Consider the following 17,396-nt stretch of genomic DNA (forward strand, 5'->3'; position numbering starts at 1 on the left):
CAATGTTTACAAGCATTTACGCTTGAGTTTAAAATGCCTTCTGCTGAGTGACTTTCCATTAGAGGGATGATGAAGAAGATATCCTGACAATGCTCAAAACAACTGGATTAACTTCAAATGTCTCACAATACTACACAAGATTGCAATGTCAACTATTTTGGACAAATATAACTGGGTGGAGCACGTTAATTGATTGAATCATATGCATTATTATTCACTGAAATGCACTCTTTCATATCACATCTCCTGGACCATTAAGACAGAAATACTAGTTTCTTTTTTTTTTGTCAGCTTCAAAACCTCAATCCTCAATCCAAGAGGAACTGGGGTTCACGGACTTTCATTCCTTACCTCTGTACACAGCAAATTGAGAGCAGTGAAGTCCCACCTTTTGGAGTGTGTGACATTGTATCTCGATATGGCATCCTACAATTGAAAGAATATCATTTTTACTTGAGTCTACAATTACATTTTAAAGTTTAAAACTATGTACTTCATAAATATAAGTGCAACTGACTGCAGTAAAGAGGACTTAAACTTTTCACGACAATCATACAGTATATTATTGGTATGCCACACTTATTTAACTGTTTACAACTTTTATAAGTTAGTAACCGAATCTTCATGAGCTTTTTTATACTACCTTACATTTATACTGTATGTGTGGAGATATAATAATAAGAGCTAATTAACATTTAAGAATGGATTACAACTATTTAAATAAAATAAATATATACAAAAAATACATTCCATTTAAAACTACAAGATGTGCAAGCTTCATTACCTTTACATCAAGTGAGCTACTAAATCTGCCCTCCAAGGCTAAAATTATCAGCTTCCACCTACTCTGCAGCCCAGAGCTTCCATCCTGTAAAGGGATCAAAAACATTTGCCAATTACTCATAACCACTAATACCAGTAATTTGCCAATTACTCATAACCACTAATACCAGGTGCTAATACTGCACTTAAAAAAAGGCTTCTGATGCTCAGAATGAGTGAATTTAGAATAATTTTAATTTTTCAGTTCTTAAAATATTAAAAGCCTCTCTTAACTGAATTATTGCTCTGGTCTGGCAGTAACCCCCCTGGCTACGGATGGGACTGCAGATTCAGCAAGGAGATACTTAACTCAACTAGTTATTATAAACTTAACATTTATTTTTTGAACATTATTATTTTGGTTCTTGCAGATATTCAATTAATTCAGAGTTACATCACTAGGGATTATCGGTTCTATTATCACTGATACTACATAGCATAAAAACTGCACTCCATTTTAACATGTCTATTTGTTGGAAATGCAACTCAATCTGTGAACAAGAGGAAAAAATCTCAACAGACATCAAAACAAGCTGCCCTAATGAGGGCTGACTGACTATATCCTGCACATAAAGATTTAAGATCTTTTGCAAATTATAATCACAAATGCTAATAAAACACTTACAAATAAAAAAAATTACAAATTAATTTGTACACATTTATTTTTACAAATTATTTTTTACACAAAACTTCTCATGTAATGTCTAGAAGAGGAGATACAGCACCACCTAGTGTGCATTACCTCATTTTCCACAGGATACAGGTTCTTTTCTGAATAGGGCATCTTTACTGAAGTGTCATCCCACGCATCCTTATACTTTGATGGATAAGGAACAGGAACCTCTCCTTCTCTGAGTAAGTCTGTCTGTCAAAACCCCATCACAGAAAAGCAATGTTAGACAAAAGCACACTTCTGGGTGTTATGTTTCACCACCATCCAGCTTTGCCAACCTTTGCCAGATCTCAGAAGGCAGGTAGACTGGACCTGGTTAGTACAGGGATGAGAGACCTCTAAGTAGAAACATGCCAGTTAATGAAGCAGAGAACGAAACGTTCTCTCAGTTCTGAATTCAGTGAGAACAGTGTGCGCTAATCAGAGCACGGCCTCTTACTCTTATCATAACTGTATGGCTTGTCGATGCTTTGAGGGGTGGTAGCTGTGCGCCACATGTGGGCATCCTCCGCAGCTCCTCGATGGGCGTCCCGAGCCAGGTCGTGCCGGGAGGGGGTGTTCCCTTGTGGTGTGGCATCCTGCGGAGCCTCGCATCTTTGACATCACCTTGGGATGGCACACTGAATAAAGACAAAGGGAAACAAGTACACCGATGTTAACACAAGTCCCGAGAGCAAGAAAAATCCAAGAACATTTTCTTTTGAGGAAGCTAAATATTAAAAGGAACAGACACAACCATGGTCATTACATTGCTTTGCAAAGTAAAGCTTAATCCACTTACAATAGTGATCTCCACTTCAGTGGATATTCGCCTTTAGGAGTGTTTGAAAAGGATTTCTCTTTGTCCCAATAGTTTTTCCTGTGTGTGGTGAGTAATGCAACAGCTGCACCAAAGAGTTTGCTTTTCATCTGTTAATTATACAGCACAATACCAGCAGTTTAACTTTATTTATAGAACAGCCTGTTTCATTTTATTATTCCTGTTTGTAATAGCAGGAAGTAACGAACAAGAATACAATGCACACAAATATGCACTCTTTCTACAAAGCATACTGTATTGTTCTTGTTGACTATCACATATCTTGATGAACCTACTGTAGTACCTACTATTCTACTGCTGAAATATGACCTGTATTAGAAAAAGAATGTAAAGATATAGATACAATATTAAATGACATGTTACTCTCCCAGGAAAAGGCAGTACAAAGAGTTTTAAAACTATCACACGGGTATATAATAAGTTATTGTTAATAAATTACATGATTATAATTAAGCCCCTATGGCAGATATAAGCTAACAGGTATGCAAGCAATGAACACTTCTGTATCCACATTTCTTGAGGTCTAGGTAGCGCCCTGACAGATCTTCTTGGGAGTGCAGATCCTTCGCTACTCAGCTCAAACCATTCCTCTAGAAAGGAAGGCATGTATTTGAGGAACTACAAAAGCTAAAATATACGTGTGGGTTCACTATTCAATTTTTTGTGCAAAACGACTACCTATACAAAACCATATGAAGTAAACTATTTCTCCCAGTGCTGTTCTTTTCACACAAGGCAAACATCAATGTAAAAACAACAGGTGCCCTGACCCAAAAAAGACAAAACATGGAACATTTCTGTAGATAGTAACTAAAAAATTATTTCACAACTCTATAGATAGAAAGAATACAGGGAACAGCTCCCTACTTGAACTTTCACAAATTCATATAGACTACTACTTCTTGAGATGTACTTTTAAAATCTTTTCTGTCTTAGAAATATGCAGATCTTGTAGCATTTATAAATAACAAGCAGAACAAAAGAATTGTATCTAAAGTAATACCAAGATGGTAAGAAAAGAAAGAAATGCAAAGACCTTTCTGATGTCTCTGCATCAGGTGAAAAATAATAAACCATACACATGGAAACAGTAACTTGTTCAGAACAAAAGACAAATGTAAAATGTGTTTAGAAACTCTACATAAACTCATTCAATGGGTTCAACATTGAGGGAGAGGTGCTTCAAATAAATCAACGTACAGACCTTCATCACAAAAGCAACAATCACAATAGCAACAGCAGTTGTAATAAGAAACGTATTTTCTTTTAGAAAACTTATCGTATTTGTTGTATTTTTAGAATCCATCTAGAGTTCCCTTTCCCTGATCTTCTCTGTGTATTCCAATACACAGTACAAGTAGACGTTCTGAGTAGGAACTCACATAAAGTCTGTTCCCCTCCCTGTGACAGCTAACTTACTTTTGGTTTCTATTTCTCCAAATTATAAAGTCACTATGCTCAGCTGGTTTAAATATGTAAAAATAGTACTACAATACTAGTATACGTACACGTATGGAAATAAATTAATATAATTATACAGGTGGACATTCTATCATGTTCTACACACAAAAAAATGATAAAAATAAAAATATTTTGTGTATTTGCAACGAAATATAAGTGAGTCAAAATGAAACTTATTATTAGCAAGTTGCACAAGAAATCTACAGGATGTATCAGAACTGTAATGTCAGAGGTGAATGTAGAGGTTTAAAGCACGTAATGAAAACACGACAGAACTATGAACTTCCGTCGCTAAATGCACTCATATAGTTCAGTTAAAAGATTACCGACAGCAGGAAGGACAGTTAATTTTATAATAGTTTGATAAGGATTACTTGTGATTGTCACTGTTGTGATTACTTTATTCCACATTTTCAACTTCAGTTGACTTTTCAGTCTCTAAATAGAAAAAAAATCGGGCAGGACAAAAAGAATAACCAGTCCCCCATGAATCTTGAGCTATTAAAGAGAATACAATAACACTCCCACATTCCTACTCCGTTGGGCCCCTGACAAGGCCCTTAACCCCAACTGCTCCAGGGGCGGTGTACAATGGCAGACCCTGAGCTCTGACCCCAGGCTTCTCTCCCTGTCTGTGTGTCTGTGTCTCATGGAGAGCAAGCTGGGGTATGCGAAAAGACTAATTCCTAATACAAGAAATTGTATGTAGCTAATAAAGTGATCTTATCTTATCTTACATTGACATACGTGAACACCTGAGCCCTGACCCACCGCACCATCAATATAAAAATCCAATAAAGTGTTATTAGTCTATCGAAAGCAGGCATGCCACCTCTAGAACATTAGGCCGACATATTATGCTGTCAAAAAGATGAGGAGAGTTCTTGAGATTTCATGAACAAACACAAAACGTACCTTGGAGGTGACGTTTCCGGGTTTGTTTTTTGGAAAAAGTCAGTGATTTTGGAATCCCGTTTCACTGAGCCCTTGGGCACAGCCGAAGAGGGGCCTGGCGACTCGGGCTTGTCGGGATCACCGGTGTCCATTGGAGCGCTGTTCTTCCTGTCCTCCTTAACCTCCAAAGCGATGCCATCCGAACTCCCGGAATCTCTGGTGTCACTGGGCAGGAGCGGCTCTTCATCACGAGCCCCGGCACCGGGATGAGACAAAGGCTTGGCGCCAGGTGCTCGTCTGCCCGTAGCCGAAGCGCGAGCATCGCCCGCTACAGTGCCCCAGGATTCGCTCGCTCTGCAAGGCCGCCCCTCGTCTTCAGCGTCTTCAGGTTGGAAGGCTTTGCCTGATGGACTCTCGGGACTCACCATCTCCACATCCTGCCGACCACAGTCTTCTCCGCTCTGCGGCTGTTCTTCGGGAGTGGGGGCGGCGCTGAGCTCGGCTCTCTGAGCTGTCGCTTTTGATACTGGCTTGATGAACCAGTCATCGAGTGTGCCAGGCTTCTGAGATTTTTGCTCACAACTAGCTGAACTTTCTTGACAGGTAGCTTTCATTCTAGTGGTAGAACTACTCGTTGGAGTACACATTTCCTGGATACCCACTGACTGTAAATTAACACCTTCCAAATAAGTAGCGGTCTTGAAGGAGTCCATCTTCTCCTTGCCTTTCTCTCCCAGAGTTTCATTTTTAGTTGAGCTTAACATGTTTTCATTGGGCTGAGGTCTGAGCTGTACACTTTCTTTCCCACTTGCAGTACAGGATGCCATCATAGTCTTCTCTAGTCCCTTACAGCTCACAAGTCTGGGAGAAAACAAATGACACAAAGATTGACACAATGATACAAAGATTACAAAAACAACTAAAAAAACAGTAAAAATGAAATAAAATACTGTCAATCACTATCTGCTCCTAGATGGGGCGGTATGGTGGCTCTGTGGCTAAGGATCTGTGCCTGTGGCTGGAAGGTTGCTGGTTCGTATCCTGCGGCCGGCAGAGGAATCCTACTCTTCTGGGCCCCTGAGCAAGGCCCTTAACCCCAACTGCTCTAGGGGTGTCGTATAAATGGCTGACCCTGCAGAGTGACCCCAAGCTTCACTCCCTGTCTGTGTGTCTCATGGAGAGCAGTTGGGATAGGTATGCAAAAAGACAAATTCCTAATCCAAGAAACTATATATGGCCAATAATGTGATCTTATCTTACAGCTGCAATTGATGCCAAAAATACTAAGGTGTAATCAGAAAAATACCAAAAAACAATCTTAATGACAAGGAGTACATTACCTGAGGTAGGGAATGACCTTTATACAACAAGTAAAAAAAATAAATCTCACTGAGGTTTAGATTTTTTTAAGGATATCTAAAAATAGCCACTAGTGAGGCTGAAGAATTGGTGAAGGGAAGGTATATTTCCCTGGATATATACACAGATGTTAATACCACTAACAAAAAGAGTAAGTTACACAATGCACTTTATGAAACTCACAATGTGGAATTTCAAACATAACTGAAATAGATACAGTACAGGGCTTTATGTTGTTGTGTTTCCCCCACTTAATAAAATTAGCACACATTAAAAATGCTTTCCTCAGCCAATCGTGATCGTTCAGTATCCGAGTAGCAGCATAGAGCAATCCCTGAGGTACTGGAGTCATTAAGGGAAGGTTTTGGTTTTAAATCCCATTTAGGACAATGCTGTTCTAGACTGGAGCAAGGTATGTCACTCAAAATTGCTTCTGTAAAACACCCAGCTGTATAAACGGGTGCAAATACAAGTGGCTTCAGATAAAAACATGATCATCTAAAACTTCTTAAGGAGCTCAGAATTTTGACCTCAAACACCTGGCTGGAAGCCTGTTCCAGATACCGACACATTCTTGAATATTTTGCATTTTGTTTTCTTGGTCCTGAACAAATTCCCTTAAAAGTTACAACTGTGGCCCTGAGTCCTTTTTTTCACTAATTAATGTGAAGTGAAGTGAGCTGACTCTATGAAGGTTTTTACCTCTATATTTTATTACTTGTATAGCAAAATCCAAAAAAGACACTGATTTCAGTCAAAGCTTTCATTATGAATAAGAAGAAGTTGTTAAACTCATGGAATTTATTATTTTTCCTTCAAGAAAATCACATTAAAACATACATTTAAAAATTGCTTACTTTTCTGTGTCCATTGTCACGTCCTTTATTCTAACAGGGTAAGCATGAGCAATTGTCTGCTTATCTGCATTAATAAAAGAATAACAGCTGTTTTAAATCATGTATATGTTGCATTTTACTGTCAAGCAACAATTATATATATATACACATGTAAACAAACCATTAACAGAAGATAAAATATAATACCATGAGCAGTGGTATGACAAAACTCAAGCCATTAGGATAATGGATAGTCTGTTTTTCATATGAATTGTTAACAAATTGGACTGGGACCTTCATACTGTCTGATTTCTAAAGAACAGTCCAATGTCTACAAAGCTAATTCTTCTTACAAAGCTTGCTGCAAAGCTACGCTGGAAAAAGATGTTTCATTTCATGCACCTAGAATTCCACTCCACTCAGTTCAATACTTACTTCTAATGATCATGTACATGTTACTGAACTTAAAGTTTGGTGCTTCATACAGTACTGTGCTACGAAATTCCTCTTAGCAGTCTGCTTTATTCTGGGAGATATATACTGAATGTAAAATCCGTTAAATGCAACATTTATCCCTCCATTCATTTTTTAATCATTTTATCCACTGTATGGCAGTGGGGGAGCCAGAACCCATCCCACCAAGTAACAGGCGCAAAGCCTGATACACCCTGGCCGGCACACCAGTCCACCGCAGGGCACACACAATCACAGCAGGGCCGATTTCCCCAGGAGCCAACAAACCTACCAGTATGTTTATAAATACAACACGGAAACACAGGGCCCCAGTGCCGTGAGGCAACAATGCTAACCATTGCGCCAAACTGTAATTTTTACCTTAACACAATCTGTTCATATTTAATGACAGATATTTATGGAATCTGGTCATCTATTCAAATAAAACAGATGAATAAAGTTAAAAAAAAACAGAACACAATTTACTCAATTTGTTCCTTGAAATATTTGAAAGACATTTGTGAGACAGGTAGCGTTCTATATACAATTACTAACATGTTGTAAATATTTACAAACAGCTGTCAAAGTAATTGGATTTTCAAGTCCAATAAAAAGTGTACTTATTTCAACTCAAAAGAACCTCTGTTGTTCTGCCATTTGTCTGTTATGCCTAATGGTTCAGTGCTCAAATGTTATTCCAAGTAACATTCAATACATTCCTTATCAGACACATTTGCCCTTCGTTTTGTAACATCTACCTAACTCCGTCACAACTGAGTTAGATCTTAAGATACACTTCAGCTAAAATAAGACATGCAAATGAAAGGGTTTTGTCAAACTTTCGATTTCTTTGGCAGGCGGCTGATGGCCGTGTGCTACGGAACAGAGGAAAAAGAACAATCAAAGACCTCTTATTTGCTGGCCAGACGAGGAAGGGCCTAGGGTAATCTCTTTGTTCAATATCCGTCTGGCTGTGAGCAGCGTGGTCGGTTTAGTAGAAGTGGAGGTGATGTTAACTTCCAGCCTCAGTCTCTTTCTTGAGGGCTCACAGTCAGACAATGTGGTCATGCTTAAGAAGAGAAAGAAATAAGGTTATATAGGGAAATGGAGAAAACGCACAATTCGTAAAATAAAGCGTATTAAACTGAACAGTCTCCGCCTCCTCTAGTGTTGCTCCTGCCTAGTGCGACTTTATAGGGTTTACGACAGAAACTGGAATTCAAATAATGTGTAGAACAGCGCGACCTAAACGGGTTTTACCAGTTAAGACAACCGGTTATGATTTAAACATAAAAAATCCCTTATTAAAAGCTGTACTTACAATAGGAATTTAGTTAGAAGCGTGACGTCCTTTTGGCAGTACGTCCTATGAGACTTAAAAGAACAACAACGGACACCCGCTTTTCTCCATCTTTGTATGTAGCCCAGTACTGTTTTTGTAGCCATACGCAAAATACATACAGTAGTTTCCTAGATTTTCAAATCTTGCATCTTGCTACAGATATATATTGTAGGCATTATACTGTCAATTCAATTTTAAGAAAAAATATATACAAAAAGCACCTGGAAGACAATGCTACAGATGTGAAATCCCCTACACAGCGTACATATATGTCAATCTAATTTCGAACTTCTTAAAATATTCAGTATTTTGGTACTCAATACTACAACCCCCTTTCCACAACAACTTTACTTAACGGCAAGGGTGTGCAGACCTATCATACTCCGAGATTTCGTAAAGGGGCGGACTCAAAAACGGATCTCCTAGCAACGTTGTCGAAAATGAATTTAATGTCGTGCTGATTACTGAGACGTAAGTGACGGCAGTGTTCGGACAGTACAGTTCCGCTGATTCAGTCAGCCCGGGCAAGACGGTTCTGCGGAAGTTTTAAATGACTGGAATTACTGTATGAACAGAACATTCGGAATCTCAGTGCAAGTTTTTCTATTCCGAAGTATATATACTTTTTGTATCCTGACATTTATACTCTTTCCCCAAAACGGTCATTATTTTGAAGTTATTTGCTAGATTTCACATGTTGTAAAATCATTTATGACATTCATTTGCGAAGTGGGTCTCCTTCTGTACATGCAGGGCTGCAAGATCTCAGGGTGGGGTGAAATGCTGGTGACCGTTAGGGCTGCTGCCTCACACACAGCAAAACTGACCTGGTACCTACTGTACCTGCTGTGCAGTTCGCATGGTCTTCTCGTGATCTCATGAGGGTTTCCTGCCACAGTCCGAGGACAATCTAGACAGCGTTACTTCGACATCTCGAGATCGACTCCTACAGTATGTGTGCATGAGCCCTGCAACAAATCCAGGCCTTGCACTTGTGGTCTTAGAGGTTAGACTCTAGCCAACACTGACATCTCACTGGACTAAGTAGCTATTAAAAGTGAGTGAGGTACATGGAAAAGGGGAAACGCTGCACCCACCCTTGAAGTCCAGTACCCACTGGGTGATGTATGGCAATCATTATGCACCAGCAATCCTACTATACAACTGTTTAGACAGAAGTGAGAAACTGCACCAGACAGAAGAATGTTGGTCCTCAACATTTCAGCCCTTTAGCCTTTTCATGAAGATTGAAACACACTTCACACATTCAATTAGGTCTTCATGACAAATTATCACCAATCTTTTTAATTTGAGAAAATAAGGGTTCACAGTTTATTGCCATGCAATGAAACTGGGAACAAGTACTAGCAAATCATTTAATTATTTTCTATGTGTTACTGTATCTTTACTCAATTGCTACACTGATCTTTTTAGTTTAATCCATTTAATTATGGATTAAATAATAAAGATGCAGTAGAACATAAACCTGCAATGGAGCAGGCTGCTAGAGCTGCATGTTAAGTAGAACTTCTCTACATACTCATACTAATCTTTGATCATTTCAGTTTATGGCATTTTATTAGTCGTCTCCTGTTCCCAATTGTTTAAAAGTTTGTCTTGGTCATTTCCTGCACATCTACATGACGGAGTGTTTCGAGTCCACACATGTTTTAGGATTAAACTGCAAATTCCAACAACCTACAGTAGTTAATGCATTTGTAAGAATAAGGTGTGTCCCCTGAATACAGTCCACAAATGTGTGCATCTTACACTCATGATGAATCTCTTACCTCCAGGACAAACTTTATACAGTATCTCAAAACTATGAATGTCTTTTTTTCCAAGTCAATAGAACATTTTGATTGTCTGGTACTGTACCGTGTTTGGCAATATCAGAAGTAACCATACGTTTCAATTCAGTCTTATTGTAGCAATAGAATCTTCTTGCATGGTTCACCCTTATGCTCCAATGAATGTTAAAATGTAATTCACATTTGATTTTTTTTTAAAAAACACTTTTACTTTAGGGACATTTATGCGAAGATCTCAGTTTCTCCATTGAAATGCAATTCCAATACCCAGACTACAAGAAATTATATAAAATAATGGATCAGAAAAGCAATGTAATAAATTGTTCCTTTATTAAATTGCACATATTTAACATCTTCCCTTTTAAAATCATCATAACGTATAAAGAGTATATGGTTTAACAAATCCATACATAGACAAGTCTTACAATTTATCCATATACTGTGTATGACAAGTGTGATACATATGAAACCTATAACCTTGATTTTTGAAGGGTGTGAGTAGCCACTATTTTGTAATTTATTTTTTAAAAATCTGATTAGAATCTTAAAGACACCAGCTTCAGAAATGTTGTGCTTCTCAAAGACTTAACAGTTCATTCCTTCCCTTCCATTGTCTGATTATATAGTATGCATCTGTGGCAGTGAAATACCCACATTTTACTATTTTGTAGCTATTACAAGGTCCTAAAAGACAACACCAGACATTCAGAAGACAGCTTTTCATTAGTGGAACCAGTACATCATATGGTAAATTAACCGCAAACTGTTAAAGTGCAACATAAAAAGTGACTATTATATTTTTGTGTCATTTAATGTGAAGGAAAAGAAAGTGAAAAACCTTATACAATGGTCAATTACAGTGATTTAACTGAATTGCTTCTCAAAAATTATAGCTACAAAAGTTAAAACAAGCATTAAGTAACCCTGTAAATACACAGAAACAGGCCACAAAATGCCACAGTCTGCAGTCCACAGAAGCCCAATAGTGCAGCCAAGCATTTCATCTTCCATTGTGGACCCTTTTGATGGTTCAAATGGAACAGATTCCTCTTTTGCCCTTTATGAAAGAGGCTTCACAATTTTCATTGAGATGTAGTTCTGAAAAAAAAGGGGGCAGAGTGGAAAAATGTTAAAAGGAGAACAAATTTCATGACGTCACACACACCGTTTTTAACAAGCAGCAGAAATTACTTTTCTTCCCAGTGTAAAAGTGTCTGCTTCAAAGGACTAAAGGTTAACAGCGGTTTTCCAGACATGACCTCAGGTCAGACGTCTGGATACTGCTGTGTAGCAGACTCAGCCTCTCCAGGGTGCATTGGGCCAGATCAGACGAGCTAGTACAGTAAATGGACAGTCCTGGACATGTGATGAGCAGAAAGGTATCTTTGAAAGTCATATGATGCTTTGTCTGGCATTATTCTTTAGTGGATGTAATAAAGATTATGAATTTGGTTCCATCTTCCCCACCAAGAACCTGTACTTGGAAAGATATATTGGTCATCCCTTCAGCTTTGTGAAATTCTGACAAATTCCAATACTGAAGTAACAATTCATATACAGTATATCGTGAAGGTTTGGCTTTTGTGGAATCATGTTCTATTAAGATATCACTAAGCAGAGATCTTAAGAATAACGTTTTTTTTCAATCTGTGTAATAAGGACTAAAAATGTGACCGACAGGACTGATGCACTGCTACCAGTGAAACTCATTTAATTTTCCTGTGATGGAAATCGTGTTGGAAGAGGAAATGTAATCAAACAAATTTAAGCAAATGTTTTCTGCATTCAAGCCCTCTCTACTCATAGGGGGAAAATATTCAGTTTTAAATGAAAAGGGATTGGAAACAAAGATGGAGACTGACCACCCCTCATTTTATCCTGCCATCTTACCCATTGAGGATGTACGACTTCTTTTGCACACGGTTAAGGCACATGCTGCCCACATGGCGGAAATATTAAAGCCAAATTTTTAACTAGCCCACTATGAGATGGAATCAATCAGGCTTTGGGTAGAGAAGTAAACAGGATGGCAAAGTTGGAGGTGCAATCAGGTGCATGGAAACCAATAAAGAGTTATGATAGAAAAATATATATATCGACATTGTGGTTTCCGATCACAATTTACCTTCCAGGTGACTACGTGACAATTTCTGATTCTTAGATCTTAAATTTTCTAATTTTGTTTGCTGCTCCTCAAATTGCTAATCTTGATTGGATGGGGAAAAACTGATTTCAGTCATCATCAAGCCACTTGTTTCTAGTCAGGAATCAGGCAAGAAGCATAGAGCACAGGCATCCAGGGATTTCACATGTACATGGAAATTCAAAGTCCCCAATTAACCTTGCCAGCCCACCTTAAACGTCTGAAGGAACTGATGCACCAGGAAAAATAATCCATGTAGATATGAGGATAACAAAGTCCACACAGAAGTCACCCCAAGCAATCAAACCCCCAAAATACATGTAATCACCGCTGTGCACGAAAGCCAAGCTGGCACTTACCGGCAATGAATACAGGAGTATTCCAAGGAATAGCAGCACAATTAAAAGAATAATGATTCCAATGAAGATCCACTTAAATCTGCGCCACACTATGAACTTCATGGTCTTGCACGGATTTGTGAACCAGAAGAAGGATGTTTCAGGGCGACTATTACAAAAAAAAAAAAAGAAAGTACATTTTAATGGGATATCGCTTCCAGGCGAGTGGTGGGATTATAAAACAGGATGAACCCATGAATCCGTCTTACTTCGGAGGATCAAGCTTCGGGTTCATGTTCGGCTCTTCCCTCCCCTTCCCAGCTGGCCTTTCCTCAGCCTCCTTCTCAGCCAGGATTTCCAGGGTCATTTCAACCTTACCCTGAGAACAAAAGCACACCAGACAACACCATGATGACATGGATGCTCAGAGTCTACAAATCATTTAATCTCGTAACTAGACCTCCATGCAGATTAACATCAGTCATCAACAGGGGGGTGCTGTGACAGTCACAGGCTAGTACACTGTGTGGCTGTCAATGGAATTAAAACATTTGTGATGTATGCTTTGCATCAGGGGAGAGAAGATGTCTAATGAGATTTTGTCCTATTGCTCTCTTAGAGCCTGGACAAGAATGGGCCTTGTCATAGGTCGAGTCCTAGATGCTATGCAATGGGACTCAAGTGAAATAGGATATCAAAGCGGGTGGAGTGGTGGCTCTGTGGCAAAGGATCTGCGCCTGTGGGTGGAAGGTTGCCAGTTCAAATCCTGCAGCCAGCAGAGGAATCCTACTCCATTGGGCCCCTGACCTGAACTGCTCCAGGGGCGCTGCACAATGGCTGACCCTGCGCTCTGACCCCAAGTTTCTCTCCCTGTCTGTGTGTCTCATGGAGAGCAAGCTGGGGTTTGCGAAAAGACAAATTCCTAATGCAAGAAATTGTAAAGGGTTAATAAAGTAATGTTATTATTATTATATCAACAGCACAACTGTGACATTTTCATCCGGTGAGAAAACTTGTTAGACAAGCAGAACAAGGATGTGTGCTGTCCTGCTAGAATAGTGTCGCATCAGGTTGAGCCTGCAGGAGGGGCAGCTAGTGATTGACTAACATTCCATGGTACAGTCAGGTTCCCAGGGACGAGACGCTCCTGCTCAGGCTAGCACACTTGGATCTCCCCACTGATTGGTGTCTTGCACACAACAGCTAGCATACTGTTCTCCATGCCTCCACTGTGAGTAAGCAATCCCATCTGAGGTCTCTCAAACAAAGGCATTGTGGGGATTATTAGTTCCTTTCAATGTTGTTCTCTCTTCCTCACCAGCCTTGACTTCCAACAGGTTATATGGTCTCTTCGCCCAATCAACACTCACTCTAATGAGATGATTTAGTGCTTATGCAGCCATCACTGGAGTGAAAAAAGTACTGCAGTGCTTTCAGAATTGACAACATTGTCCCAGGCCTTCTCTACCAGCAAGATATCAGTCTCATTTCCTGAGCAAACAAACCCCAGTGTGTTGGATAACACATAAGGTGTCATACTTACACCAAGCACTTTTTTCCCATTTTCCTCCGTCATGCAAGGCCACCAGCCCCTCACAGATTTCTGATCGAAGAGCGAACAAGCATGTAGCGCTTTGGGCGGAGTTGAGCCTCCGATTTCTGGGATCATATTCAAGCTGCATTTCTCTGGAGTTTTGGCAGGAGATATTAAGCGATGCAAATCCAGTTCCACAGTACCTATTATCACAGGAGAAAAAAAAACATTTTCCTCTCAAAAGAGCAAAATGCCTAATCTGTCCGTTTAACGCACGGCAAGAAGTAAGAGTATATTTGGGAGTCAGACAAATTCACTATTCACATCAAAATATAACAAGACAAAGGTAAGAATTCAGAACTGCTCACCCAAGTAGTCATCTAGTGAGAATTTATCATTGTCCCATATCTGGATAATTAACTTGGGTGGTGTCCTGAACTCAGTCTTGTCAAGACTCCAGAAATGCTCCTGATTAAAAGAAAGAGAAGATAATAAGAGTACTCCGATTTCCTGGGATAAGTTTTGAGATTTAGATGAATTTTGCAAAAAGAATGCAACACATCTATTGGTACAGATTTTAGAAGGTGAAAATTATAATGGTTTTAATTTGTAGATTAACTCTATTTGTTTTTAAATTTACTTCCAGTCACCTTTCTGCACAAACCAAAAGCAGAGTACAGGCGGGTGCTCCACAAACTCACCTTTCTGGAAACAAGACAGAGCTGCTCAGCGGGCAGATATTTGAAGTCATACACAAATCTCCAGTTGAAATTACCATCCCCATCCAGGGATCGGTAGTGGACATCAGTCTTCTGCTTACCCTCCTCCATGCCCGGCATCCACCTGAAGAAGAATAAGAAGTTTACCTAGGGTTTAAAATCGATTACATAGGACACCCTGGGCACTTAATCAGGTTATTGAATTTTTACAGAACTGGACTAAATATATTTTATTCCTTCATATAATAGCATAAGGAAATTCACAAACACCACTGACCACAGCAGGTTGTGTAAAACCCCTTATTTTTTCCAATTAAATGTTTCCTGAATTTAAGCAGCTCAATTAACTGAAGTGAATATTCCATGAGGCATTAATATTGATTTAAGATTAGAGCATTTCCAGATGCTTCTCTTTGAGAAAGGATGAGTGGTAAATGTGTGAAAAGAAGTGCACCAGTTGGTTTTCTTTAGTCTTGGATTCCCTTACCCTTTCACGTAGATGTCACTCATGTGTTCTCCAGTGATGCTGGTCTCATCCAAAGTGACATCAGTGGTGTTCCAAATGATGACACGCAGAACATACCTTTGAGGAAGAAAAAAAATGGAAATTTGGTTTATCTATGTGCAGAAAAATTGCAAAAAAAATTGGGGAACTCAAAAGGAGTTTGTACTTCTTAGCTTTGCGAGGAGTGACATCAACAGGGGGTCCAGGGAGTCCCAAGCTTTTAGGGAACACATCAACCCACATCTGAAGCTTCCCCTAAACGAAGAGGGGGGGGGGAAAAATCACATTAAATGGAATCTTAAACCCCAAAAGGCTGTTGAAATTCTGAGAAAAGAGCCGGTGCCCCGACGCACAAGCCCTGCGGACCTGGGACAGAGTGGGCTGGAAGCTGCTGTATAGGGTCCTGGTCTCCACATGTTCAGGCACCAGGCCTTGAGTTCTGAGCACGTGCAGAGCCAGCCTCTCAGCAGGTAGGCCCAGGTGCTGGTGGATCATTTTGTTGGCCTCTGTACAAAGAGCAAAAACCCAAAGAAATCACCTTAAAAATTAACATTTTAAGATGACAAACGAGGGCAAATGCTTCCTTTGGACATTCTCAAATTCCTGCATGTATTTTTTCTAGATTTTAATCAGTGATATAAGGGACTGTACTTCAAAACTACATTCTAGAAGAGCAGTGAAATGTATTTGGATTGAATAAATTTCTACTGCCAAAATATAAAATTTGGACTGAGAAAACACATCATCACGTTGTCAAGGTCTGTTTTTATTTGCTCAGAAGTTAAGATTTGTCACTTTTTTGTTGCTCAACCTACCTTAATTTGATGAAGAAAAACTGAACATGAGGTTCATTAGGACCTAAAATAGTCACTAAATAAATGTTTTTGATAATTGCATAATCAATTAAAATCAAAAAGTTGTCTAAACACACTCATGCACACTGGGCACAGAAACAGTACAGTGAATCTCTAAAGAGGTTCAAATGCTGAAACAGAAAACTGAGAAACAGTTTAAGGTGAGTGACTCTCACAGGCGTGTAGACGAAAGGGGAGAACTTACCAAAGTCTGCCAGGTTGTACTCGCGCCCTCCAAAAGTCAAGGAGGTGCCGTTATCCAAGGTCACGTGGGGAGGGATGCCCTTCAGCCTGGCGAGATTCTGCAGAATCTGAGAGGGCTTCAGCTGATCCCGCCACTGGTTGACGCCAGAACTGCAGAGGAATGCGGATGCCAGCATTAAAACCTTCAAATCGGGTCTTTCAGTACAAAGTACTACAAAGTGAAGAAGTACGCACACACAGTACGACTGCGGCAATCCACAATGGGCACTGAACCGTGACAGGAACCGATTCTCCAGATCAATTACCGTCTCCCCAACCTTCTCGTCGCGGGTCAGCATGTCATAGTCGTAAATGGAGATTTTCAGGTCTTTGTCTTGAGGAATGAAGCAGGTCATTTCAAACATTCTGCAGGAAAAACAAGAGTTTTCAATTGCATATATTTATGAAGTTATCTGTATTTATCAATTAATAACTGTCCCTGCAAGTGTGCTATTCATCCATGAGCTCTACTGCTCTGGAGTATGCACTTTCCCTGACTTGTCAAACTGGAGTTTTAGCTATTTTTTCCTAAAACTTTTCCTTTATGCTGGTGTTATAATAGCACAGGGCAGCTTGTGCCAATACAATT

General features: G+C 39.5%; 2 protein-coding genes across 6 annotated transcripts in view; both read right to left on the bottom strand.

The window, feature by feature from the left end:
* parga (poly (ADP-ribose) glycohydrolase a) overlaps nt 1–9,031 on the bottom strand; it is a 53,721-nt gene extending 44,690 nt beyond the window's left edge. The window contains exons 1-8 of one of the 2 annotated variants that reach the window (XM_088634716.1): nt 8,882–9,031; nt 8,227–8,387; nt 6,887–6,950; nt 4,692–5,531; nt 1,935–2,115; nt 1,565–1,687; nt 785–868; nt 352–426 (exon numbers count right to left, since the gene is read on the bottom strand). In XM_088634716.1, coding sequence (XP_088490842.1) covers nt 352–426; nt 785–868; nt 1,565–1,687; nt 1,935–2,115; nt 4,692–5,531; nt 6,887–6,950; nt 8,227–8,386 — 1,527 coding nt within the window. In that variant the 5' untranslated portion in view covers nt 8,387; nt 8,882–9,031. Of the gene's footprint in view, nt 1–351; nt 427–784; nt 869–1,564; nt 1,688–1,934; nt 2,116–4,691; nt 5,532–6,886; nt 6,951–8,226; nt 8,388–8,639 lie in introns of both variants that reach the window. The other variant, XM_088634715.1, reaches the window with a different exon arrangement.
* Nucleotides 9,032–10,782: 1,751 nt separating this feature from the next.
* myofl (myoferlin like) overlaps nt 10,783–17,396 on the bottom strand; it is a 50,537-nt gene continuing 43,923 nt past the window's right edge. For all 4 annotated transcript variants that reach the window (XM_088634721.1, XM_088634719.1, XM_088634718.1 and 1 more), the window contains 11 exons: nt 17,003–17,173; nt 16,770–16,918; nt 16,077–16,216; nt 15,877–15,965; nt 15,693–15,788; nt 15,188–15,329; nt 14,855–14,954; nt 14,496–14,689; nt 13,222–13,331; nt 12,974–13,121; nt 10,783–11,569 (listed from right to left, as the gene is read on the bottom strand). In XM_088634721.1, coding sequence (XP_088490847.1) covers nt 11,531–11,569; nt 12,974–13,121; nt 13,222–13,331; nt 14,496–14,689; nt 14,855–14,954; nt 15,188–15,329; nt 15,693–15,788; nt 15,877–15,965; nt 16,077–16,216; nt 16,770–16,918; nt 17,003–17,173 — 1,378 coding nt within the window. In that variant the 3' untranslated portion in view covers nt 10,783–11,530. The remainder of the gene's footprint in view (nt 11,570–12,973; nt 13,122–13,221; nt 13,332–14,495; nt 14,690–14,854; nt 14,955–15,187; nt 15,330–15,692; nt 15,789–15,876; nt 15,966–16,076; nt 16,217–16,769; nt 16,919–17,002; nt 17,174–17,396) is intronic.

This window comes from Lepisosteus platostomus, chromosome 6, assembly GCF_059453375.1.
Source record: "Lepisosteus platostomus isolate fLepPlt1 chromosome 6, fLepPlt1.hap1, whole genome shotgun sequence".
In the NCBI taxonomy this organism is placed as follows: Eukaryota; Metazoa; Chordata; class Actinopteri; order Semionotiformes; family Lepisosteidae; genus Lepisosteus; species Lepisosteus platostomus.